The 25,430-nt window shown below is 42.8% G+C and overlaps 2 protein-coding genes and 1 long non-coding RNA gene across 3 annotated transcripts in view; all 3 read left to right on the forward strand.

The window, feature by feature from the left end:
- The window catches only part of TSPAN7 (tetraspanin 7), a 131,495-nt gene that overhangs the window by 50,687 nt on the left and 55,378 nt on the right, over positions 1-25,430 (forward strand). The window lies entirely within an intron of this gene.
- LOC149319500 (uncharacterized) lies at positions 10,502-11,526 on the forward strand. Its single transcript, XR_016280207.1, has 2 exons — positions 10,502-10,566; positions 11,185-11,526. It is a non-coding gene; the product is annotated as an uncharacterized LOC149319500 (long non-coding RNA).
- On the forward strand, positions 12,699-19,792 carry LOC149319501 (uncharacterized). The gene is made up of 2 exons (XM_089511835.1): positions 12,699-16,270; positions 17,552-19,792. The coding sequence occupies exons 1-2, from the start codon at positions 12,915-12,917 to the stop codon at positions 19,269-19,271; spliced, it is 5,076 nt and encodes a 1,691-aa protein (XP_089367961.1). The 5' UTR covers positions 12,699-12,914; the 3' UTR covers positions 19,272-19,792.

Here is a 25,430-nt window from a genome sequence, read left to right on the forward strand (position 1 = left end):
GCCCGGTTTGGGGCCCAAACCGGGACGGCCCCGCCCACCGCGGCCACCTCAGGCCCCGCGGCGGCTCCAAGGCCTTGCTGAGGCCTGGGAAGGCTCTCCGCGGTTGGAGCTCCAGCCGCGGAGACGCTCCCTCCCAGGCCCCAGCGACGCCTTGGAGGCAGCTCCGCGGTCGGAGCTCCGACCGCGGGGTCCTCAAGGCCTCCACGAGGCCAGGGAGGAGGAGGAGGCCGCTTCCCACTGCGGCGATCGCCGCGATGAGGAGCAGCCTCCACCTCTTTCCCGGCCTGGGAGCCGGCCTAGGCTCCCTCCCAGGCCGAGAGGAGGAGGAGGAAGCCTGGCACCGCAGAGATCGCCGCGATGTCAGGCTTCCCCCCGCCCTTCTCGGCCTGGGAGACAGCCTAGGCTCCCTCTCAGGCCGAGAGGAGGAGGAGGAAGCCTGGCACCGCGGAGATCTCCGCGATGCCAGGCTTCCCCCCGCCCTTCTCGGCCTGGGAGACAGCCTAGGCTCCCTCTCAGGCCGAGAGGAGGAGGAGGAAGCCTGGCACCGCGGAGATCTCCGCGATGCCAGGCTTCCCCCCGCCCTTCTCGGCCTGGGAGACAGCCTAGGCTCCCTCTCAGGCCGAGAGGAGGAGGAGGAAGCCTGGCACCGCGGAGATCTCTGCGATGCCAGGCTTCCCCCCGCCCTTCTCGGCCTGGGAGACAGCCTAGGCTCCCTCTCAGGCCGAGAGGAGGAGGAGGAAGCCTGGCACCGTGGCGATCGCCGCGATGCCAGGCTTCCCCCGCCCTTCTCGGCCTGGGAGACAGCCTAGGCTCCCTCTCAGGCCGAGAGGAGGAGGAGGAAGCCTGGCACCGCGGAGATCTCTGCGATGCCAGGCTTCCCCCCGCCCTTCTCGGCCTGGGAGACAGCCTAGGCTCCCTCTCAGGCCGAGAGGAGGAGGAGGAAGCCTGGCACCGTGGCGATCGCCGCGATGCCAGGCTTCCCCCGCCCTTCTCGGCCTGGGAGACAGCCTAGGCTCCCTCTCAGGCCGAGAGGAGGAGGAGGAAGCCTGGCACCGCGGAGATCTCTGCGATGCCAGGCTTTCCCCCGCCCTTCTCGGCCTGGGAGACAGCCTAGGCTCCCTCTCAGGCCGAGAGGAGGAGGACGAAGCCTGGCACCGCGGAGATCTCCGCGATGCCAGGCTTCCCCCCGCCTTTCTCGGCCTGGGAGCCGGCCTAGGCTCCCTCTCAGGCCGGGAAGAGGAGGAGGAAGCCTGGCACCGCGGAGATCTCCGCGATGCCAGGCTTCCCCCCGCCCTTCTCGGCCTGGGAGACAGCCTAGGCTCCCTCTCAGGCCGAGAGGAGGAGGAGGAAGCCTGGCACCGCGGAGATCTCTGCGATGCCAGGCTTCCCCCCGCCCTTCTCGGCCTGGGAGACAGCCTAGGCTCCCTCTCAGGCCGAGAGGAGGAGGAGGAAGCCTGGCACCGCGGAGATCTCTGCGATGCCAGGCTTCCCCCCACCCTTCTCGGCCTGGGAGACAGCCTAGGCTCCCTCTCAGGCCGAGAGGAGGAGGAGGAGGACAAGGTTTAAAAATCTAGGACTTTTTTTTTTAATTTCCTAGCCAGGAAATAAAAAAAAAAAAATGTCCTACATTTTCAAACCTTGTCCTACATTTGTCCCGGTTTCGAGGTCCTCCATTATGGCAACCCTACTTGGAAGCTATAACTTGTGCAAAATGCAGCAGCAAGATTGTTGACTGGAATACCACATATAGACATACAGTAGGCCCTCCATATCCATCAATTCTTTATCCATGGAGTCAAACATCCACAACTTGACAACATTTTTAAAACTCTAAATTCTAAATAGCAAACCTTGATTTTGCCATTTTACTGTATATAAAGGACACCATTTTACTATGTTATTTCATTTAATAGGGCTTGAACATCCATGGATTTTGGTATCCACAAGGGGCTCTGGAACCAAATCCCAGTGGATAACAAAGGCTCACTGTATAACACTGGTCTTAAAGAATCTGGTCTGGCTGTCAGTTTGCTTCCAGTTTGAATTCATGGTGCTGCTGCTGATATTTAAAGCCCCAAATAGTTTGGGACCTTGAAAGATGAAGTATTGGCTTTCTATATATGTACCTGCCTGACAATTGAGGTCTAGAGGAGTGGCCCTCCTCTGTGTCCCACCAGTGAGGGCATACAAATTTGGAGGACACTACTTGCAAAATACCCTCTCTTTGGACATCCAACTAGTGCCAACTCTGACTTCTTTCTAATGCCAAGCCAAAACATTTTTTTAAAAATTAAAGCTTTGAAAGATTAATTTGTTTGAAGTGTACATGAACATGGTTTTGAAATTGTTGTAGTTTTTAAAGTGATTTAAATTGTTGCTTTTAAAGTGGGTTAATTGTTGTGTTTAATATGCTTTTATGTTGTTCAAATTACAGTGGGCCCTCGCCTTATGCGGGGATCCGTTCTGGATCCCGCCGCGTAAGGCGAATTCCACCTATGCTCAAGCCCCATTATAAACAATGGGGCTCGTGCACGGCAGTGTGGCGGCACGTGGGGCTCAATGGGCGCACGCGCCCATTCAATTGAATGGGACACGCAGCCCTGCGTGCGCCTCGTGGCTTGAGCGCGTATACTCAAGCCGCGTAAGGTGCGCCCGCGTATGACACGGGCGCGCTGTACTTAGGTTTTTAATCTGGAAATGCTTTGAAATGTATTACATGCCATCCTGAGATCCTGTGATAAAAGGTGGGACAGAAGTGTTTTAATAAATGAATTTAATAAATATGATTATTTGATGTGGCCTGTGATATAACCATTATTTCCAAGGCTGCTCTTCAGTGGTTCTGCTTAATTCTGGTGTGTTATGTCTTAGAATGCTGATTAGGAACTGACTATAAATGATATATAAATTGGGTGAAATGTGGAATTGTGGAATGAGAAATTCCACTATTCACTGAGCTTCCCCCTTCCCCTTCTACTACAATCCTAATTCCTGCAATGGTTACCTGACTGAAACTGCACTCAAATAAGGCTGTGGTGATGGTACTGGCCACTAAGTTCTATAACATGAATTGGGGGTTGTAAACATGTTCCTCGCATGGTGTTGGATTCCCATCAAATTTAGCCCACATTGCCAGTGATGAGGGATGATGGGAATCACTGTCCAACATTTGGAGCATCTGGAGAGCCACATAAAATATTATTCTTGACATATGTAGAAAATAAAAGCTGATGTAAGCATGAAGATATGCAAAAACATTACTTTTATACCATATACTGATAGACTATTCCTTATCTAGAATTTTGAAATCCAAAATATTCCAGAAACCAAAACCTGTTTCATTGGTGGCTGAAATAGTGACACCTTTGCTTTCTGATGGTTCAGTGAATGTGACCTTTGTTTCATGCACAAAGTTATTTAAAATATTGTGTAAAATTACTTTCAGACTATTTGTATAAAGGGTATATGAAACATAAATGAATTTTATATTTAGACTTGGGTCCCATCTCCAACACATCTCATTATGTATATATGTGCAAATACAGGTATTCCAAAATTCAAAATAGATAAATCTGAAATCCAAAACACTTTTTGGGCTCAAGCATTTCAGATAAGGGGGATTTAATCCAGTGTTTCACTTTATCCAATCTGTCTGGGTGTATACTATTAATATGTCTGTCGCTGGGCCCTGGGCCATGCCAACAAGTGAGGGGGGTCCATGAGTGTCCATGGTAAAAAGTCACAGACGCCGACGGATGCTCAACACTTCTTTAATGCAACTTGAACAGGCCCAAATGGGCAACACTGACACGTGGACTGATTACTTCACCGCCCTTGTAACTAGCGCTGTAATTCGGCTTCCAGACTGGAGCCTGCCACCCCAGGGTCTGCTTCTCTCTCTAGCCTTCCCTTAGCACTCCGCTCAATGGCCAACACCGACCTTGTATGTCCCAAAGCAGATGCGGGCCGGGGTTAATCACAGGCCGGGCTTGGTACGTACTAGCATTGCCGTCTAAGGATGAGGGGTGGTCCCAGGAAGCGAAGAAACTCTTTACAGGGTGTTCCCAGTCGCTCCCTCGACCGCTGGACGACCCGCACCCTCAGAGGTATCGGTGGTTTACTTCAGCCGTCCAAGTGTCCCGTACTCAGGCCCCTAGCTCCCCTTCGTAGTCTGTCGCCCCTTCCTCTCCCGGCGTCCATGTCTGCTCTCCTTCCTCCTCCTTCTCCTGGTCCTCTCTCTCCACCCCTTTTCTAACCCTCGGGACTGCCTCCTCCCCGGCCCTCGCCCCAGCCCCAGCTGTTTCTCCTTGAGCCAGCTCTGGCCTGTCCTCTTTGGCTTCACCAGGGTCCTCCAGCACGGCGTCTTAGGTGCGGGACCCCAACCCGACTCCTCCCCTTCTTCCACCCTCTGACAATGTCATAGATCTGTAGACTAGAAGGGTCCTGGTCTCCTATGATAATACTGCACGTGTGGCAGCAGAATCCCTGAACAGGCCTAGAGTAGGAAGAGAAGTGACAGACAAGAGGAAAGGGAACAGAACAGATCTGGACCAGGGGAACACAAACACCCACAGACATATGCAAAGAGTGATCTAATTGCTGGTTCAAACTAAGAATCTATATTTTAATGTCCCAAGGGATTCAAAAGAAAACTTCCCGTAGATGTTAATGGAGAAATATTACAGAATGTAAATGGCAATTTGAAAAAAGTGTGTTCACATATCCCCTCCCTGCTGAGGTAGCAACAAATAGGAAACAAGAGGTGAGTTTGACCAGCTTTCCAGGGGCTTCTGTTGTCATGGTGATAGTCCCAAGTACCATGCAATCTAAGCTGTAGCCTGATGAACGCTTTACTTTCCATACAGACAGGAGGCTTATGCCTAGCGTTTCATCTCTTGTTTAAATCCTGCAGTGTGTGTGTGTACATAAGAGAAATTGAACATGAGTCTGTGTATACATATGTGCATGTATGTTTAGGATATTTTGTGTCTGATGAGCTAGTGAATGTATTATTTTTAAAAAAATAAGATGTAAAGTTGTAGCATTTTCATGGGAAATTATGTTATGCTTTCTTCAGTATCTCAGAATGAACTCCATACATATGTAAAGAGGTTTCTTTCGCACTTCCTGATGCACATGCTGAGGTTGGGGATAAAGCTAGTGGGTTTGATCATGATCTACTTTCAATGCATCTCATGAATCCATCTGCTTCATTAAATGTGTACCTGCAGCAGAGTCGCCTTTTTAAATTTATTTGTAAGTGTGCAACCTCTGATCTGGATTAAGATTACTGTCAGTGGTTGTGGAGGTTTATACATTTTCTTTGTCACCTATAAAGCATACATTATCAAGAATAAATCTGTACCTTTGTAATGCATCTTAAAATATCTATTACAAATACTATCGCCTTTATGATTTTAGAACTCAGTATAACAGCAAAATTGTTCTTCTTGAGAGTCAGGCTTTTAGGTATAACCCTTACCAGGTAGATTCAACATTCAGCAGCAGTTCTAGTTTGTGCAGTTAGAAAAAGCATAATAAATAATGTAGGGGATTAAAAGACATAGCCGTATTAGTCTGGAAAATCAGTATGCAAAGGGATCTTGTAGCCTCTTTGATACTAACTGAAAGAAAGAAGTTGATAGCATGAGCTTTCGGAGAGTTCAGCCTACTTCTTCTGAATCATGTAGGGGATATTATGTAATGATCAAGCTTGTAGAGTGAGGGTTATTTGTGTTAAGGATAAAATTGTTTTTTAAAAACACTTGGATATATTCTAAAGTTGTTAGAGGAACACATGGAGCTTTTACATCTGGACCTTGTTTTACTGCCATAGTAAACAAGTAAAGGAATAATGCTATAAACTGTGAACTGTATTTAAACCACACATAAATGTTATGGCCTTACAAAGTACATTCAATAGCATTAAACATACATGTGTGACTGGCATTGTGTTTATTCACTATTAACTAGAGCAGTTAAAGTCATCCATGCAAAAGACTAATAGAAGAACTTATAGAAACCATATAGTGAGATCAGTGCTGTAAGAGAGTATTGGCAAGAGGGAGGCAGTTAAACTTTCCAGGGAAGAGAGCTGTCTGGTTTAATTAATGTAATGCAAAGGATAAATTATTTTAGTTTTCATTTTAATGCAAGATTCACTGAATTGCTTACAAATTTCAGCCAGCAGCTGATCAGCTTTGCATTTTACATGAATATGCAGAATACATTCATCTAGTAAGTTATATTTAACTTAACAGATCACATTAAATTAAGGGCGGCTATAAAATTATGCACTGAATAAAACAAGGCAAGGAGGGTTAAGGTAATAAACAGAATATAGTACAATATGGGTTAACACAGTTATGTGATTAAATGTATGTGCATGTAACGTAAGTTTATGTTAGCTGAACTTCCTTGTAAATATGAAAATGGAATCATTTACAAATAAAAATATAGAGCCATGTGCTAAAACCTAGGTAATTACTGATATGAAAAGTTCCTTTCTGTTTAGGCAGCTCATGGGTTAGAGGTAAAATTTTGTCTCAATATATTTTTTGAAATATTAAAAACTGTGTTGTGGGTTATAGATATAGAACAGTTAATGTAATAAAAGTTAGTGATAGATTCAGTTGTGCAGATAAGTATTTTTTTAAGAAAGCAAAGTTCAGATTTAAGAACTGAAGACAGTGGTATTTCCTTTGCCAAGAAGTATCATTGTGTTAGAATACAGTATTCATTTGAGTTTTCAGTCCAGATGTTCCAGAATGTGCCCAAAATTGTGAACAAATCAAACCCTCAGTTAATAATTTTTCAAGAGTGGCATATTTTTTAACACTCTTTGGGCCTGTTACAGACAGCCAAAGTAAAGCTGCTTCGAGTCACAGTGGAGGTATGGTGTTTCAATGATGCATGCGTCCTTAGAGTCCAGAATTTGCACCAAAGCCACACTCCATCCCTAAGGACCAGAGCGTGGCTTTGGTGTGGCTTCTGGACTCTTAGGACACATACATCATTGAAACACCATACCTCCACTGTGACTCGAAGCAGCTTTATTTTGGCTGTCTGTAACAGGCCTTGGAGTATATTAGAGGCAGCTTTTATTAAGCAGGATGTAGCTAGAAATTTTTGTAATGTTTTAGGGGGATCTTTTTTAAAAAACAAAATGAAAAGTTGCAGTGAAGGTTTGACAAAGAGAAAGGCAATAAATACTGTTCTTTTTAAACTGCCACCTGCTGGTAATTATTGATAGCTGCAGTAATCTTTATGTATGTGGAGCATTATGGGAGTTGTTTTGCTGCAAACTGTGGAATCCCAGGTTAATGTAGATTTGTAGTCGTGCTTTGTATTAGAAATTTAGAAGGAGAAGGAAAATACAGCCATTTTGTGCAAAGAAAACACTGTGGCTTTTAAAACATGTCTTAATTAAAATAATAATAACTGCTTGCCATTTATTGAGAGCATTCTTCCTTTTCCTGTCCCTCCATTTTCCTTTAGTGTGTGTGTGCCATCTGTTTTTCATTCTGTGCTATTGACAGTGCATCTTCAAGTCTTCATCTGCACATCTTTGTTTCATGCCTTTCTGTCACTGTAGAAGGCCGGTGACTGAACAGTTAATGCTGACAAACAGTTGTCATCATCATGTGTAAACGTTATGTCCATAACATGCCAGTATCATTTTGCATGATTCTAAATATATTTTCAGTCTTAGAGTCATTTAGTTAAACTTGGAAGAAGGTCATTTCCCTCTCATGGCCAAAGGAGCTTCAACCCATTTTTATTCTCTCCTGTGTTCTGCTCCATTTATAATCTGCTAATAGCCTCAATTCAGTTGTTCACTGTGTTCACTGAATCTTAAAAGCTTTGAAGCTTCCTAGATTTGGTCACACAAGAACTCACTCTTTGAATCTCTTGGCAGAATAACTTTGGTCTGTTGGTCCGGCATGACAATCTGTGTTCAGAGCTGTTGTTAGACCCCTGCTGATATAATTCTAGAGAAGTAGGTCACTGAATTTGTGGTTATGGGAGGGATTAGCATTAAAGGAGCTGCAGCCCCATCCTTGCAAATCTGTATTTGAGAAAGAGGTCAATAGATGTCTAATAGCTTGTTAAAATTATAAGGAACACAGTGCTTGTCTTTTGCCACCGGCAGACAAATGGAAACATTGAGGTTAATTTGTCCTTTGTGATAACATTACATAACCAGGCTTAATTAGCTACTTATTGTCGTGATGTCATCCCAGCCTTTCACATTTCCCAGTTGGCTAGGATCACCAGTGTGACAATCTCCAGGGAGATTTGATGATAATGTGAGGGGGAGAGATACAGAATCAGCAACAGACCAAGTCTACAGACAGTAACAGGGTAGATAAACCTTCAAGAATTGATTTCAGTCTAAAACTCAAAACAACTGTGTCATGGTATATAGCATTTTAAAACCAAATCTTATACAATCCTTATGTGCAGGGTGTTCATAAACTAATCTTATACTCAGGACATGCCAGCTGAGAAGCTACAGGATGAAGTCCTTTTGCGATGGATGTAACAAATCTTTGTTTCTCTCACCTTCAAATACATTGCTTTCTGTGGGAATTTCTGGGTTTCCCGTCCCCAAAAGCATATTTTCCTTGCAGGGATCAGTGCATTTTTCTCAAAATATACTATCTACCATGCAAAAAGCATTTTACATAGGAAACAGATTTTTCTGTTTCAAAATATGCTTTCTATTAAAAAAAATCCAGATGTACACTTGAAAATTGTGCTGAAACCTTTGTAGTCTCAAGCAGTGGAGAGGAATGCATTGGAATTATTTGTTCCTGCATGTGGGGAACAAAATAAACAAAGATTTATATACCTAGGTTGTGCACACAGTGATTCACCCACAGTTGAAGTGCTAAACACTCAAAGCTGGCTATCTGAATTGGCAAATCTATCAGTTTTCCCCCCTCCCCAAATCAATTAAAAATGAACAAATTTCAAGTACTTTCTGCCACGCTTTGGTAAACTCTTAATAAAAAAACTGGATGAAGATTAATTCTTTTCTATTCCTAGCTGGAAGAGCACAACATACATTGCTAGGATAGAACCTATAGTAGAGGAGCTCTACAGATATACAGTGGGCCCTTGGTATCCACTGGGGTTTGGCTCCAGGACCCCACTTGAATACTAAAATCAGTTGATGCTCCCATTTAATACAGTGGCACAATAAAATGGTGTCCCTTATATAAAATGGCAAAATTAAGGTGTGCTTTTTGGAATTTATACATATGTTTTCAAGCCATGGATGGTTGCACCCATGGGTGCAAAATCCATAGATACAAAGGGCCAACTGTACTAGGAAAACAGCTAAGTTGGGCAGATAGAGGAGAGGCACACTCAATGCCATATCCAATACTCCTCCAGTTCACAATTATACCCCCAAAGACAATGGAACCTCACATTGGCTGTGGGCTGGGGAGAAGAAATTTTTTCCCCATGACTTAAGGGGTGGGGGCATTCAAAAAAAAAATCTTGTCTGCCCCACCCACATTGCCATGACTGACAATAAGATACAGTGCAGCTCAGCTCCAAATCAGAGCATATCTTAGACTGCCCTGCAAAGGGAGATCACAATTCAGAAGACAATGTAAATGGATGGGTCTCTTTCTGACAAGGGAAGATTTCAGTGAAAGGAAATGCTTTTTCTTTGCACAAAAAAGAATCCCCCCCCCCTCTAAAATACTCTTTCCACAGAAACATACATGAATTTGAGCACATTTCTAATACTTCTCTGCCTAGAATCCTAACAGGTATCCACCTTGGGATTCATTATACAGACACAAAACAGCACCCTGCTACTGAAGAGTCCAGGACAGAGCACACCACACAGGTAAGTAATGGAAGGTTCCAACTGTAGTACAAAGTTTATCTGCTACAAATGTCTCCCTATCTTCCCAACCCCCTTTGGCACTTGTGAATAGGATGTGTTATTGGAACTGTGTTGCTCCAATATCTCCCCTTGCTTTGCTGCCAACCATGGGGAGACTAGTGTCTCTCACATAGGAGGGAGGCACACATCTCCCGACACAGATAAAATCTTTACTGGCAAAGGCCATGCACTGCTTTTTTGCTATTGCTAGGCTATTATTTGTGGACATTTATGTCTTGTAGGAGCACAGCCCAGATGGATGGAACAGAACAGCCTATTTCTGTGCAACACAACTGAGCTGAAAGACGTATATGCATACACCCTTACAGCAGCCAGAAGCTTAGAACTCCAAACCACTGCAGAACAGATTTGGTGGTTTGTTCTTCCCTGCACAAGCAGAAAAGCAGTGAGAGTATCAGAGATTGCTGCTAGAGAAGGAAGCAACTTATTTCACCAGTACCTGGCTTTTGGGGGATGATGAAAAGCCACAAACAACTTTCCAAGCCAATCCTCCCATAAGTGCTTTGGTTTTGCATCAACTTGCATGAACCAGACACTGATAAAATACACTGCTCTAAGATCAGTTGGCCTCTAGCTGGAGGTGCACAACAACTGTGGTGAAGTAGCGATGGCAGGCTATTTTGTTCTGCTACAACTCTGTAAGAAGTGGACCTTACATACAGGAATTCACTGAGACATGCCATTGATTTAGTTATTACATTTTCTTCCTGTCCTCCAAGATGACCAGACTGGTTTATAGGCTGAGTCTCCCTTATATAGAATTCTGAAATCCAAAATACTCCAAAATTGTCCACATAGGTGGCTGAGAGAGTGACACTTTTGCTTTCTAATGGTTCAGTGTACATCAACTTTGTTTCATGCTCAAAAATATTGAAAACATTGTGTGTAAAATTACCTTCAGGTTATGTGTATAAGGTGTATATGAAACATAAATTTCATCTTTAGACTTGAATTCCCTCTTTAGTATATCTCATTATGTAAATGCAAATATTCCAAATCTGAAAAAACACAGAAATCCAAAACACTTCTGGTCCCAAGCATTTCAGGAGAATCAACCTGTACAGGGTTTTTGCTCCACCCCCATTATATGTTCACAAGAACCCTATGGGGTAGGTCGGTCTGAGAGATAGTACCTGGCCCAGGCACCATTATTTTCTCTCGTTTTCTTACAAACTTGTACTGTGCATCTAGGTCCAGGGGGCATGTGTTTGACTGACTGTTACTTCTTATTCTCTCTGCTCTCTTGCTCTTTACAGGCTGCTCTCCCAGATGTAGACAATCCAGCCTGAAGACCAGATGGGTCACCACTTGGACCAGGATGCTTCCAGCTGTTTCTCCATGAAGTTGTTAATCTATTGGTTCCAGGGGGTCTCCTGTATTTTGGAAAGCTCCCTGGCAGGCAGTTATGCAGCAGGGGATGATGTTCCTTACATGGAGCTAGTGCCATAAGGGGCACTGTGCCTGCTGTCCACCTGTTTGTTGAGCTGTTTTCCAAGGAACAGGAATCTTGTTGAAACCTTTTTGGCAACCCCACATGTATCTTTTCCTTTTGAGATCTCCTCTTTTGTGGATGCTGATCAATAAAGGCTATGATTTTTGCTTCATGTGTTGCTTCTTGGATGGTAGCCCATGGACGATAAAGATTCCTTTACTCCACTGTGGTAAGAACTGGGTTCAGCTGACCTCAGAATGAAGTTTTGTAGGGAATGGACAAGGTGCCTGATTCTTCATGCATATCTATCTCCAACAAAAAACTATAAAATTTAGAGATTGTGATGTCCTGCCAGGACTGTTTGAATTTCCCCCTGCATTTTCCTTTGTGTTGGTTCAGGCCATAGATTATTTTAGTGTAGAAAAGTTCTTTGTATTAGTTTATGGGAGGAGCTGTAGGTTTCCCCTGCTTCATTTCTAGGTTTGGTTTGCCCTTTCCCAGCAGGCTGTGCTGTAGCTAGAGGTTTTAGTTGGAGCAGTTTCTCTGAGAGCTAGCAGAGAGCTGTCTTTTGGTGGCAAGCAGGCCCAGACAGCCGGAAAGGGCATTTCTTACACCACTTAGCCAAATCAGTTACCATTAGCATAGAAAATAGAAGAATTTAGGAGCTGAAAGACCCTGCACCAGCTCCATTGAGTAAGGAGAACAAACTACATCGGACCCAGAAAGATGTCGTCTGGAAGAAAGCTGAACTGTAAAGTATCTTTTGTTTAGAGCTGGGGAGGAGAAGACCTTTTATTTTTGTCTTTTAAATTAAATCCCCCCCCCTTTTTGAACTTTACATCTAGTTTCAGATCTTTTTGGGTATCACGGTTTGTTCTCACCAGGGTACTGGCGTTGCACACCCAAACCTGCCACCACCTTTAGTTGGGTGTGTCTTCATAGTGTAAGAAATCCTGGCGGCCATTGCCGCTTCCGGCCTGTCAAAGAGAGTCCAAGTGCAAGGCCCTGCATTGAAGCAAGATCCCAAGATTTGCATAGAAGGAGAAGAAGACTCTGTGGTTATAAAAGGGGAAAAGGTTGGCGGCCATTTTGGAGCCATTTCTTCTTGCAGAGTCCAGAGCACATGGTTGGCGGCCATTTTGGAGCCATTTCTTCCTGCAGAGTTTTGAGCACATGGTCGGAGGCCATTTTAGTTCTACTTCTTCTTGCAGAGTTCTGAGCACATGGTCGGAGGCCATTTTAGTTCTACTTCTTCTTGCAGAGTTCTGAGCACATTATCAGCAGCCATTTTAGAGAGAACTTTTTCCATTCAAGTGTATGGATAGAGTTTTATGAAGAGATTAATGTGTGTTTTATGTTTGTTCACGTTGCAAGCCTGAAGAAAGGAGCTAGAAGACTCTTTAACCGACTCCAGGTCTGGCTGTGTTGAAGTAGCATAAGAGTGGTGACAGTAGGAAAGCGGAGCAGTAGCAGGCTGTAAGTAAAATCAGCACTACACCGTTTGTCCTCTTCATCCTTGCTGAGTTGTTGCGTTGGCAACTAGGACCAGCCAGAATGGATAGGCTTTCTGAAGAACCGGCACATGGACACACACACGACACTCGTTCTCTTAGGGACAGACACCCGACTGAAAAGGCCTTAGAACTGCTGTTAAAAGAGGAAAGTCACTTAAGCGTGAAAGAACTGAAAGCTTGGAAGAGTTTGCAACATGCCATGTCCTTGCTGTCAGCAGTCTGCGACTCAGAAGACATGCAAAGAAGAGAGCTTGCCCAGCAATCCAGTTTCCTAAAGTGGAAAGAAGTGGTGAATAAAAGGATCCAAACACTTCAAACCATGAACAATCCCGATGCAGAATCCAGACTAAAACAGTTCCTGGAAGAAGTCGCGGACAAAGAAAAAGAATATAGTGCAGTTTTGGACACAGTCAAGTTCCGGCTGCAGAGCTTAGAGCTTAATAATGAGAGTGAAAGGTCCCCTGCCGGCAGTGCTAAGTCCAGCAGAGGAATATACCCAGGGAAGCCTCAAAGTACAAAGAGCTCAAAAACCTGTCACACCAGCAGGTCTTCTTCCCACAGGCATAGTTCCCGCTCCAGTAAAAGTGGTAGTGGCAGTTCTTCTTCCCATGCTAGCTGGAGTTCGTCTATGGTAGCCCAACAATTCAAAGTAGAAAGGATGAAATTAAAGGCTGAAATATTGCATGCCGAAGCAGAGGCAGCAATGGCCAGTAAAGAACTGATCCTTTTTCATCAAGAGGTTGATTTAGAAGAGCAAGAAGCTGCCCTCAAAGCAGAACAGGAAAGGCAAAAACTTGCTATTCAAAATGAAAAGAAACTTCTTCTCAAGGCTAAGGAGGCTTCAAAACTGTCCATAAAGGCCAGGATTTTAGCCAAGAGCTTCCAGGATGATCTCAGTGAAGAAAATGTGAGGTTGCTTCCTACACAGGAGCCTAGAGACAGGATATCTACCTTGTTCCTTGTGGATGAGAGCTCCCCACAAGACCCTGTGGTCAAGTCACCTCCTAACTTAGATGCTAGCAAGACACAATTGCTTGCCGTTCCATGGCCTCAGCCTACAGAAAATTCTGTCTACAAAGAAAAGATCATCCATCGTGACTGTCTACCTATAAATATGGCACTCAATGAACCCTTTGGAGACCAGAAGCCCATGGCGGGGAGCCAAATTCCCAGCCATGCTAGTGTGGCCTTTCAGCAAGCCCCGGCTGCTGAAGCCCCCAAGACTTACAGGCCTAGAGAATCTACGGACTTGCCTGCCAGTCAAGCTGATTTGCCAACTAAAGGGAGTCCACACTTCTTCCAGCCTGCAGAGATGATTCCCACCTTCATGGAGTCTTGTTCACCATTCATGCTTAAAACTCCCAGGAAGGACCTTAGAGACAAGGGAGTCCAGAAATTCTCAGACCTTCCTGAAGACTTTATCTTATGGAAGGTAATTTTTCAGAGAGCCATTAGAGATTTGAAACTGCAAGCAGATGAGGAGCTCACCTTACTCATGGCATGGTTGGGCCCCAACTCATCCCTTCAGGTCCAGAGAATCTACGCGGCCTACGTGTCAGATCCAGTTAAGGCGTTGCAGACAGCGTGGAATAGATTAGAAGAGCGATATGGTGCATCAACAGAAATAGAAGCATCGTTACTAAATCGGCTTTATAAGTTCCCAATCCTCAAGTCAAAGGACTACCGTCAACTTTGGGACTTAAGTGATCTTTTAGTTGAACTTCAGTCTGCAAAATGTAATCCAGAGTTACCTGGTCTAGCCTGTTTAGATCAATACATCACACAGCGACAGGTGCTCCAAAAACTACCCTTTCAGCTCCAGGAGAGGTGGGGAAGAGAGGTGTTTTCTTATAAGGAACTCAACATGCAATGCTATCCACCCTTCAGTTACCTTGTAAACTTTGTGACAAGAGCTGCAAAGGAAAGGAATGACCCGCAGACTGGGTTCCCAACCCTTTACCAAAACATGCGCTCAGAGAAGACTGTAAAGGAAGACAAAATTCCTATCAAGGAAATGGGGAAGGCCACAGTTGTAGTTAAATCCACTGAGGTCACTCAGTTTAAGTCGAATAAAACACAAGAGGCTAAAGAAATTCCATGTCCCATTCATAATAAACCACATAGCCTTGCAGATTGTAAAGAGTTCTCAAAAAGGCCTTATAACGAAAGGCTGGAGATAGCAGCTAAAGCAAAAGTCTGCTTTCGATGCTGTGGTTCAAAGGTTCACTTTGCTAGAAACTGCAAAATAGAAGTAAAATGTGCTGAATGCGGTAGCCCGCGTCATTGCTCAGCAATGCACCATTTCAAATCACCTTCAGTGTCACCTAAACTTAAGAAGAAATCAGAGGGTCCTAAAAGTGAGGCTTCAGAAAAGGCAGCTAAACCTACTTCAGAAGCAGAGTCAGTTGTGGCATGTACAAAGCTATGCCAGGACTCAACGCAGATTAGGATATGCCATCCGATTTGTCTAGCTGAAGTTTTCCCAGAAGACAAACCTCACTTTAGAAAAAGACTTTATATTGCCCTAGACTCACAGAGTGACGCATCCTTGGCCACACCAGAGTTCTTCAGTACCTTTGCGGTCAAAGCCAAGATTCTTGAATATACCATATCTACCTGCACTGGACAGCAACAAATGCAGGGTAGAGTGGCAACAGAGTTCATGATTTCGCCTTGCAATGGCAAAAGGTACATTAAACTGCCTCCTTTAATAGAGTGCTCTTCTATCCCTAGGAACAAGAACCAAATAGCAACCAAGGCTGTAGCTGAAAGCCATGCACACCTAAAAGCTATAGCAAAAGAAATTCCTGCATTGGACAAAGATGCTGAAATTTCCCTACTGATAGGCTCAGATTGCCCAGAGCTGTTCCAGGTCTTGAAACAAGTAAGTGGACCTCCAGGTGCACCAATAGCACAAAAACTGCCACTTGGATGGACAGTTATTGGACCTGTGTGCGTCCATAGCAAGAGCCCGCCAGCAGCGTTAAATCTTACAGGAAATAGCCAATTTCCAAATTCACGACCCACACAACTACAAAGTTGCTTAAGCCACATTAAGGTGTGTTGCCTTGGTATTATCCCAGACTACGGCTCCATTTTTGAAACTTCAGCAAGAGATGAAGACATAGCCTTTTCCCGTGAGGAAAGAAAGTTCCTGGACATAATGAATTTAGAGACAGTCCAAGATAGTGAAGGGAGCTGGATGGCACCTCTTCCCTTTAGAGAAGACCGACCAATTTTGCCTAACAACCGCCATCTTGCGGAAAAAAGGCTTTTTGCTTTGAGAAATAGAATGCTCAAAGATCCCACTTTGAAGGAACAAATTGTACAGTTCATTGAAGATCTGTTTACAAGCAACTATGCTGAAAGAGTTCCTTTGTGCAGTAAACCCCAAGAGCATTGGTTCTTGCCATACCATAAGGTAACTCACCCACAAAAGCCAGAAAAGGTGAGAATAGTTTTCGACTCAAGTGCAAAGGTACAAAACATCTCACTTAATGATGTTCTTCTTAAAGGACCAGACTTGCTTAACAGCTTACTAGGAGCACTTCTAAAGTTTAGAGAAAGGAAAATAGCTGTGACAGCTGACATACACAAAATGTTCTATGCTTTCTTGGTTAAGCCAGAACATCGCCGCTTCCTAAAGTTCCTGTGGTTCCAGAACACGGAAACCTTGGAAGATATCACTGAGTTCCGTATGAGAGTACATGTTTTCGGGAATACTCCCAGCCCAGCGGTAGCCAATTACTGTCTAAAAAAGACTGCAGAGACATATAAAGATCAGTGTAGTATAGAGGCTTATCGTGCAATCAACACGAACTTTTATGTAGATGACTTACTGATTTCCTTCGACTCAGCACAAGAAGCCAGCCGAATTGTTAAAGAGGTACAGTCTGTGCTAAGCTTGGCTAAGATAAAGCTTCATAAAGTAGTCTCTAATAGCAGAAAAGTTTTAGAGACTTTTCCTAAAGAAGAGCTTGTCGAAAAGGATGTCACAACAATCTTTGAAGACAAGCGTACACAGAGTAGCCTTGGTATTCTGTGGAATGTCTTCACTGATAGACTCTCAATCAGAGTTCCCAAACTTGAACTTCAGACTACAAAGAGAAAAGTACTCTCTTCGATCAATAGTGTTTATGACCCCTTGGGTATTGTAGCACCAGTGCTTATAGTGGCCAGAAACATCTTTAGAGAGATAATAAATCAAGTTAAAGACTGGGATGAAAATCTTCCCCCAGCCCTGGATTTAGCATGGAAGGCCTGGGCGTCTCAGATCAAAAACATTGAACACCTTACTGTGCCCAGACAGTATGTTCCTGTAGAACCTGGACCAAATACCGTTTATGAGCTACACATTTTTTGTGATGCCTCTGAAATAGCAATTGCCGCAGTAGCGTATCTGAGAGCTAAAAATAACACCGAGACGCATACAGGATTTATTATGGCCAAAGCAAAGGTAGCACCCAAACAAACAATACCCAGATTAGAGCTGTGTGCTGCTTTGCTAGCTACCCAACTTCTTCAAACCATTTGTGTGGAAGTAGAAACAAAATTCCACAAAGTATTACTATACACTGACAGTATGGTTGTATTAGGATACCTTACAAACACTACAAAGAGGTTTAAAATGTACATAACCAACAGAGTAAATAAAATTCTTTCTTGTACTCAACAAAGTCAATGGAAATATGTTCCTTCTGAACTAAATCCAGCTGATATTGCTACAAGAGGAGCTTCAGCCCAAAAGGTACAGTCTTCCACTTGGCTGACCGGTCCAAAATTCCTGATGGAGTTAGATGTTCCTGATCACAACAAAGGTAAAACCGAAACATTCTCTGAGTTACCTGAGTGTCTGCCAGAGATCAGCAGCTGCAAAATAAACTTGGTAAATACAATCAGTATAAGGTTGCCTCATTTAGATGCCAGAAAATTTACAAAGTTTTCTCAGTGGCTGAGTCTTCAGCGAGCTCTTGCTAGACTCATCCATTTTGCAACTTTCAGAGACAAAGCAGCTTTAACAACCATAGATATGGTTAAAGCAGAAACCCTGATCTACAGATCTACACAGAGATCTGAATTCGAGGAAGAATTCAGATGCATAGAAAAGCAACAATATCTACCTAGACATAGTATCCTTAAAGATCTGTGTCCAGTTATGGATACCAGAGGTCTTCTACGTGTTGGAGGTAGACTTCAAAGAGCTAAAATCAAGAACAGCTTAAAAAATCCTATTATTCTGCCTGCAAATAGCCATGTAGCCCTTTTAGTAGTCAGACACTACCATGAAAGAATACATCATCAAGGGCGAACCCTGACTGAAGCAAGTGTCAGAAATGCTGGCTTGTGGATTATTAATTGCAGAAAATTGGTCAACAAAGTTATTTTTCAATGTGTGACATGTAGAAAACTTCGCAGAAAGTGTGAGAGCCAGCTTATGGCTGAACTTCCAGAAGACCGTACTTCTATGGATCCTCCATTTACACACATTGGTCTCGATATTTTTGGACACTGGGAGGTACGTGCTCATAAAACCAGAGGAGGAATAGTTAACAGCAAGAGATGGGCAGTGTTATTCACTTGCTTAGTGATCAGAGCAGTACACATTGAAGTTGTGGAAAGTATGGACTCTTCTTCCTTTATTAATGCCCTAAAAAGATTCATTTCAATAAGGGGTCCAGTAAAAACTATCAGGTCTGATAGAGGCACTAACTTCATTGGAGCCACTAAAGAGCTGAATTGCATAACTAAACTAGCAGAAGACAAGACTGTAATGGACTTTGCTAACAAAGAGAAAATTCAATGGTTTTTCAATGTGCCTCATGCTTCCCATATGGGGGGAGCTTGGGAGCGCATGATTGGTGTCAGTAGACGTATTCTAGAGGCAATGCTTACAAAATGCAAGTTCCTGACACATGAAATTTTGGTTACGTTTATGGCAGAAGTTGTGGCCATCATCAACAACCGCCCGCTGGTGCCTATTACTACAGATCCAGAAAGGGCACAAATTTTGACTCCAGCCATGATCTTGACTTTTAAAAACCCTGACTGGAAAGATATCAGCCTTCCTGTCCCAGAAGGAATTCATACCATTCAATGGAAACAAGTTCAGTCGTTGGCATCAGAGTTTTGGAAGAGATGGAAGTCTGAATACCTTTGTCTCTTACAACGAAGAAAATTGTGGCAACGTCCCCAAATTGATTTAAACATCGGAGATGTTGTTCTTTTTAAAGAAAGAGAGAGCCCTCGATATAAATGGCCTACTGCAGTTGTAGAAGAAATTTATCCAAGCACAGATGGGAAAATCCGAAAGGCCACCATAAGAACTATAAGTGAAGGCAAAGTGGTCAAGTATCAAAGACCTTTGACTGATTTAGTTTCCTTGTTCAGTGTTAGGTAGAACTTTTGATCTAATGTATAAATGGATAGGATAGGTCATAAGGTTGCAAAATTTCGTTGAAATTTTGAGCGGGGAGTGTGATGTCCTGCCAGGACTGTTTGAATTTCCCCCTGCATTTTCCTTTGTGTTGGTTCAGGCCATAGATTATTTTAGTGTAGAAAAGTTCTTTGTATTAGTTTATGGGAGGAGCTGTAGGTTTCCCCTGCTTCATTTCTAGGTTTGGTTTGCCCTTTCCCAGCAGGCTGTGCTGTAGCTAGAGGTTTTAGTTGGAGCAGTTTCTCTGAGAGCTAGCAGAGAGCTGTCTTTTGGTGGCAAGCAGGCCCAGACAGCCGGAAAGGGCATTTCTTACACCACTTAGCCAAATCAGTTACCATTAGCATAGAAAATAGAAGAATTTAGGAGCTGAAAGACCCTGCACCAGCTCCATTGAGTAAGGAGAACAAACTACATCGGACCCAGAAAGATGTCGTCTGGAAGAAAGCTGAACTGTAAAGTATCTTTTGTTTAGAGCTGGGGAGGAGAAGACCTTTTATTTTTGTCTTTTAAATTAAATCCCCCCCCTTTTTGAACTTTACATCTAGTTTCAGATCTTTTTGGGTATCACGGTTTGTTCTCACCAGGGTACTGGCGTTGCACACCCAAACCTGCCACCACCTTTAGTTGGGTGTGTCTTCATAGAGATCTTCTTCACATTTTTACCAAAAATGATTTTATCAAAGATCGAGGGTGACGGATCTATGTTACAAGTTTTAATATCTAACATAAACCTTTCTTTAATTTGGCGATACAGAAACCAGTTTAAACATAAACCCTCCTTTTCTAACATGTCCTGTGTTTTTATCGACAATACATTGGTTCTTCTGTCTGTTACCACGAAATCCTTATATGTCACCCAACGGTTACTACATATCTCATCATTTCTGTGGAAAGCCTCATTTACTGAGGTCCACATGGGGAGTTTGGGGTATATGATTGATTTGAATTTAAGCCATACACGAATAAGTGCTTTTCTAATGAAATGGTTTGAGAACTCGCTGTTAGCTTTAAGTTTATCGTAGAACATAAAGACATGTATACCAAATACAGTTCCTGCCAATTCTAGATTCAAAACCTGTCTATCTTCCAATTTGCACCAATCTACCATCCACTTGAAACAACATGCATAGAAATAAATCTTCAAATCTGGAAGCCCCATACCTCCCCGTTTTACATCATCGTATAGATTTTTATAGCGAACTCTTGGCTTTTTTCTGCTCCATATGAATCTTCTAATGTCCTTATTCCACTCTTGAAAAGGTCTTTCATTTACAAGAATCGGTATAGTTTGGAAAAGGAACATTATTTTAGGGAGGATGGACATCTTAGCAGTGGCTATTCTTCCCATCCAAGATAATCTCAATTTGTCCCAACGGTCTAAGTCTTTTTTAATGTTTTGCCACATCTTCACATAATTATTTTTAAACAATCCCGAATTTTTGTTTGTCAGCCAAATTCCCAAATATTTGACTTTGTCCACTGTGGTAAGAACTGGGTTCAGCTGACCTCAGAATGAAGTTTTGTAGGCAATGGACAAGGTGCCTGATGGGTTTGGGTGCAGTGAGTTCATCCTTCTTCTGCTTAGTCAGGTTGTTTATGGTAAAGAGAAGGGTTCCACGAGTACATAGGTAGGATGGGCACTGCTGTTACTAGGAAGTATGGGCTCATCAGTTGTTGCAGGAGGAAGGAATGAGGAATGGCAGAGTTGAGGGGATTGGGACTGGGGCTCTATCTATCAGGGTTATCTTCTTGGTAAAAATAGATTGAAGGGAGCAGCAGAATGGATTAGCCATGTGGAGAGATGCCTTGGGACTCGGGGGTTGTTTCTAGATTTGCCATTGAGGCTAGCTGATTGGGAGTGTTTTGTCTGTATTTTGTGTTGTAATGGAGAGGGGTGTTTTGGGGGAACGCCCTTCTTTTGATTTCACTGATTCTCTTTTGAGTGTGACTTTTTGTCACATTCTCTGCTAAACAAGCTCTCCCCTCACCAATAACCAAGCTCTGGATTATTTCTCAGAATAGATTTGTTGAAGAAAAGAAAACATAGAATAACAGGCACTTAATAACTTTGGAAAAATTGTCAGCTTTAAGGCACATTTGGTAACTCACATCTTTATACAGTTCTTTTGGGGATCCCACCCCAAAGTCAAACAACAGCCATCATTGGTAAGTTTAATTTAAAGATTCTCACTCAAGTAACTTTTTTTACCACATTCCCACCACCATGTTGTTTTTATTATAACTCCCAAACATCACATTCTTTCACACAGGACAATCAAGCTGTTTTCACTACTTTCATCTCTTCGAGACAGGACAGCATCCAGATGGACAGAATCATAAACATGTCCCTCATCTCACAGTGATAGCACCACACCTGACTCTCTCACAAACAATCACACATTCTTACAAGCATTCCCCATCCCAGGAATCCAGCCTGCACTGGGTTGACTGTTATACTGGTATATCACACACAATAATCCTTCTAGCAAACTCTATGATATAATCTAACATTGATCCCTGATGAAATTTATCACAGTATATAGCTACTTCATATACTCTCTTCCCCCCCACTTACTATGGTGTTGACTTCTTTCATTATATACAGTCGACTTCACTTTATATAGGCAGGCATCCATTTTATCTAGCATTCAAAAGGTAATTGATTCACAAGTTCACTTTAACATCAGTCAACTAAAGCAAAAAATATTTGTATGACTGTTAGGTTCCCATACAAACTTTATAACAACTGGGTTGGATGCTGGGCATCCCAACAGATAAATCATATGGTGACAGGTAGGACATAACAGATGTAACATCTGTTAAACATATGAACATCAGCAACCTATATAACACCTCTGTCTCCACCACAGCTCACTTGCACTGTATACAGTCTCTGCACTCCCAATTATATTCCCAAAGTTCTCTAACTTTGGCCCACGGCATGGACCATAACGGTTATGGAACATGACACTTTTATGTATTGTTTGTTTTCCACATGTGTGTTTTCCCCTTCTTAGTTGGATTGAATACCAAAATTTCTTTCTAACATGAAAAAGAATTCTGAAATATTGACTGTTGCTTTCGACCCAATAGGTTTTACTCCTGAAATTACACTAGAAAATGTGGTATATTCTTTTAAATGAGAGCTATTAGAACTGGTTCTTCTTTATGACTTCTATGCCCTTTAGACTAGGTTCAGTAATAAATTACTCTGGTCTGCTTAAAAAGCATGTTTTGTCATTGCTCCCAAAGGGCATTTTAGAACATTTGTGATAGCACTTCCTATGCAATAACAAACAAAAAGCATCTGCACTGCCTTTCAGGAGATGCAGAGAATAGGATTACACAATAACAAAATTCCGTTTCTTCCTGTGGCACTCAGAGGGTATTCAAGACTAGCTCTGCCTGGTGCTTCAAGTAAAGTTGCTGTTCCAGAAATTTTGGAATGCCATTAGGAGACACAAGCCCCAGTGCAGAATTACACATGAACGAGGAATATCAATACATGTAAGGAGCATGGGGCTATGCACATTATCCTTGCCCCTGTGCCTCAATATGTGTCAGCCACAATCTGTTGGGCAGAGCTCAGAAAAATTGTGTTTTTGGACTACAACTCAGTGTCTTTGAGCCATACTGGCTGTGAGATTCTGTTGATTTCTAGTCTAGAGATTCATGTTGCCAAGCTTCCCCAAGCCCCTGACCTTCCTTTATTTAAGCAAACATAAGCAGAAGTCTCCATACTTCTCTGCTTAACTTGGGGGGGGGGGCAGGGTCTGAGGAAGCAGGTAAAGCGACGATGGGATGGGGTCAGCATGTGTGGTACTGGGCTGCTTCAACAGGATGATGATAAACACCTGAAAAAGGCTACAGAGAAGAGGACTTAGCACAAGAAACTACTCTTTCCCCTTTTGATTTGTGTTTCATGGCTTGTTGAAAGGATTAATTTTGCTAATGATTTAAAATATGGTTTCTGTAAGAACTAGAGCTGAAAAGCAATACAAATCAACAGATATCTGCAACTAAGGATTTGTCTGGTTGTTTCCAATCAATATGTGATGTCAGACTTTCTTCTGTCTCAGAATCTTCCATTTAAGTTTTTTCCCATCCCCCTCATTTATCAAATGATTTTATTTTCACCATATTTTCAATATAGGCCTTGTTCTAAGCCTTTCAGGTGATTTATTGTTTGTTCCATCTACTTGGGCATATAGAATGTTCTGAAATTGTCAGTGGTGTTTATCACACTATACTCTTATAGTGCTACTATTCCACTTTGACTGCTCTAGCTGCCTCCTGTTGCATTCTGGGATTGGCAGTTTTAAGGAGGGGTATTTAGAATTCTCAGGCAGAGAATTCTAAATACCCCTCCTTAAAACTGCAAATCCCAGAATGCAACAGGAGGCAGCTAGAGCAGTTAAAGTGGAATAGTAGCACTCTAAGAGTATAGTGTGATAAACACCAGTGAATGTGAGCTGTAGTCCAAAGATAACATTGCCAAGCTTTTTTCTTGCTCTAGAGTCTTAGGCAGCGTATTTCAGCTGCCTGAGCATTTCTAACAGGATGGCAGGAATCAAACGTTTAGCAGTGCGCAATCTCTCAGCTATTGCCCTTCTTCATTTTTGATCTAAGGAAAATAGGGACTGACACCAATTTATAAAAATAATTGAAAATACTTCAGGGCACTGGCCATTGCACTGTTATTTGGCAGAGCATTGAAAAGTCTCCTATTCTGCTGAGTTGGGAATTTTTCTGTTGAACTTTCATTGAACCGTGTGCTTAATGAGACCAATGACCAATTTAATAGATCCCTGTTTAATATTTTTTTTCTGTGATAGCTCTCTCCAATATTGCATTTTTAAAGCAACAGTGGAGATCAGAAGATTCACAGTTTGAAAAAGAGTATTTATCATTAGCATCATTTTTTTAATTTGGCTTTTATTTATTTAGTTCAGATAACTCCCTTTTCACTCTGTTGAGATTTCAATAGAATATCAGATGCTAATGGAATATTATCTCCACATGCTTATTTAGTACAAATGCATGGAACTGTACCATCAATTCATACAAACGCTCTCTCTGTCTCATGTGGAGAACAAAGCCTACCCACCCATGCTGACAACACTACAGCCTAAGCTAATAATTTAGTTCTAGTTTTGAAGCAAGCCTTCAAAACTAGAATGCTTACCTGATAGCCTTAAGAGCCTCATTACCAAGGAATCAAAACTAGAAATACTATCCTGGCAGGATGTGTTAAAGAAATCAGTTGATCCTCCAGCCAAAGTAAACCCTTGTTCCTCCATTCCCATTATTTTGCAAAGGCAGAATTGGGACCACTTGTATAATGATAATAATATTTACAGTAGTTTCACTGTTATTCTACAAATGTAGTTTAGGGGGCTGTACAAACAGCCCTGAAGGGGTGGTGTGCAGCCGCCCTTTCTTCAGCCGGATCAGGGCAACATCTTGCCATGGCCCTGATCCGGCCTTCCAAAGGTGCAAAAAGGAGCTGCAAAAAGCAGCTATATGGCGCCCTTTCAGCACTGTGTCACTGGACGCAGTGCTAGAGGCATGGCATGATTCCGTGCACCATCTGGAGCAGTGTGCAACATCAGGGCACCCTGAAGGGGTGGTGTATGGCATGCGTCATCAGGACGCTGTGTCCTAACTCTGCCCCCAGGCCAGCCTTTTAGGCCAGTCTGGACAGTCCCTGGGTTTCTTTATGAAGATACCTTTCCAAATCTACTGCAGTTTATGGTAATAGAGGGTGGTCTAAGGGACAGCTCTTCCTCTTGTTATTGTGGTCTTTTTTCCCTTTCCTTTTCTCAGAACTGGAATAGTTTTCTTGTTGAAATAAACACAGCAATTATTCATTTGCAGATATAGACAATTGTCAGTGTTTCTCTACTGGGCTGAAGGACTGGAAAGGATGTTGCAATTATCTACAGCCACTGCCCATTTGGTATTATCTACAGATTGAATGATAGGAAATAAGCACAACTGTGAGACAGGGGAAAGGGGATGGCAGAGAAGGTGTATTTTTCTAAAGTGACCAATGTTGTCCGTTATTGCTTTAAAACCAACAACAGAGATTAGTTATAACCTGTCTGTGTAACAGGAAAGGGT

This window comes from Sceloporus occidentalis, unplaced genomic scaffold, assembly GCF_023333645.1.
Source record: "Sceloporus occidentalis isolate IW3139 unplaced genomic scaffold, rSceOcc1.0.p SCAF_2, whole genome shotgun sequence".
Classification (NCBI taxonomy): Eukaryota; Metazoa; Chordata; class Lepidosauria; order Squamata; family Phrynosomatidae; genus Sceloporus; species Sceloporus occidentalis.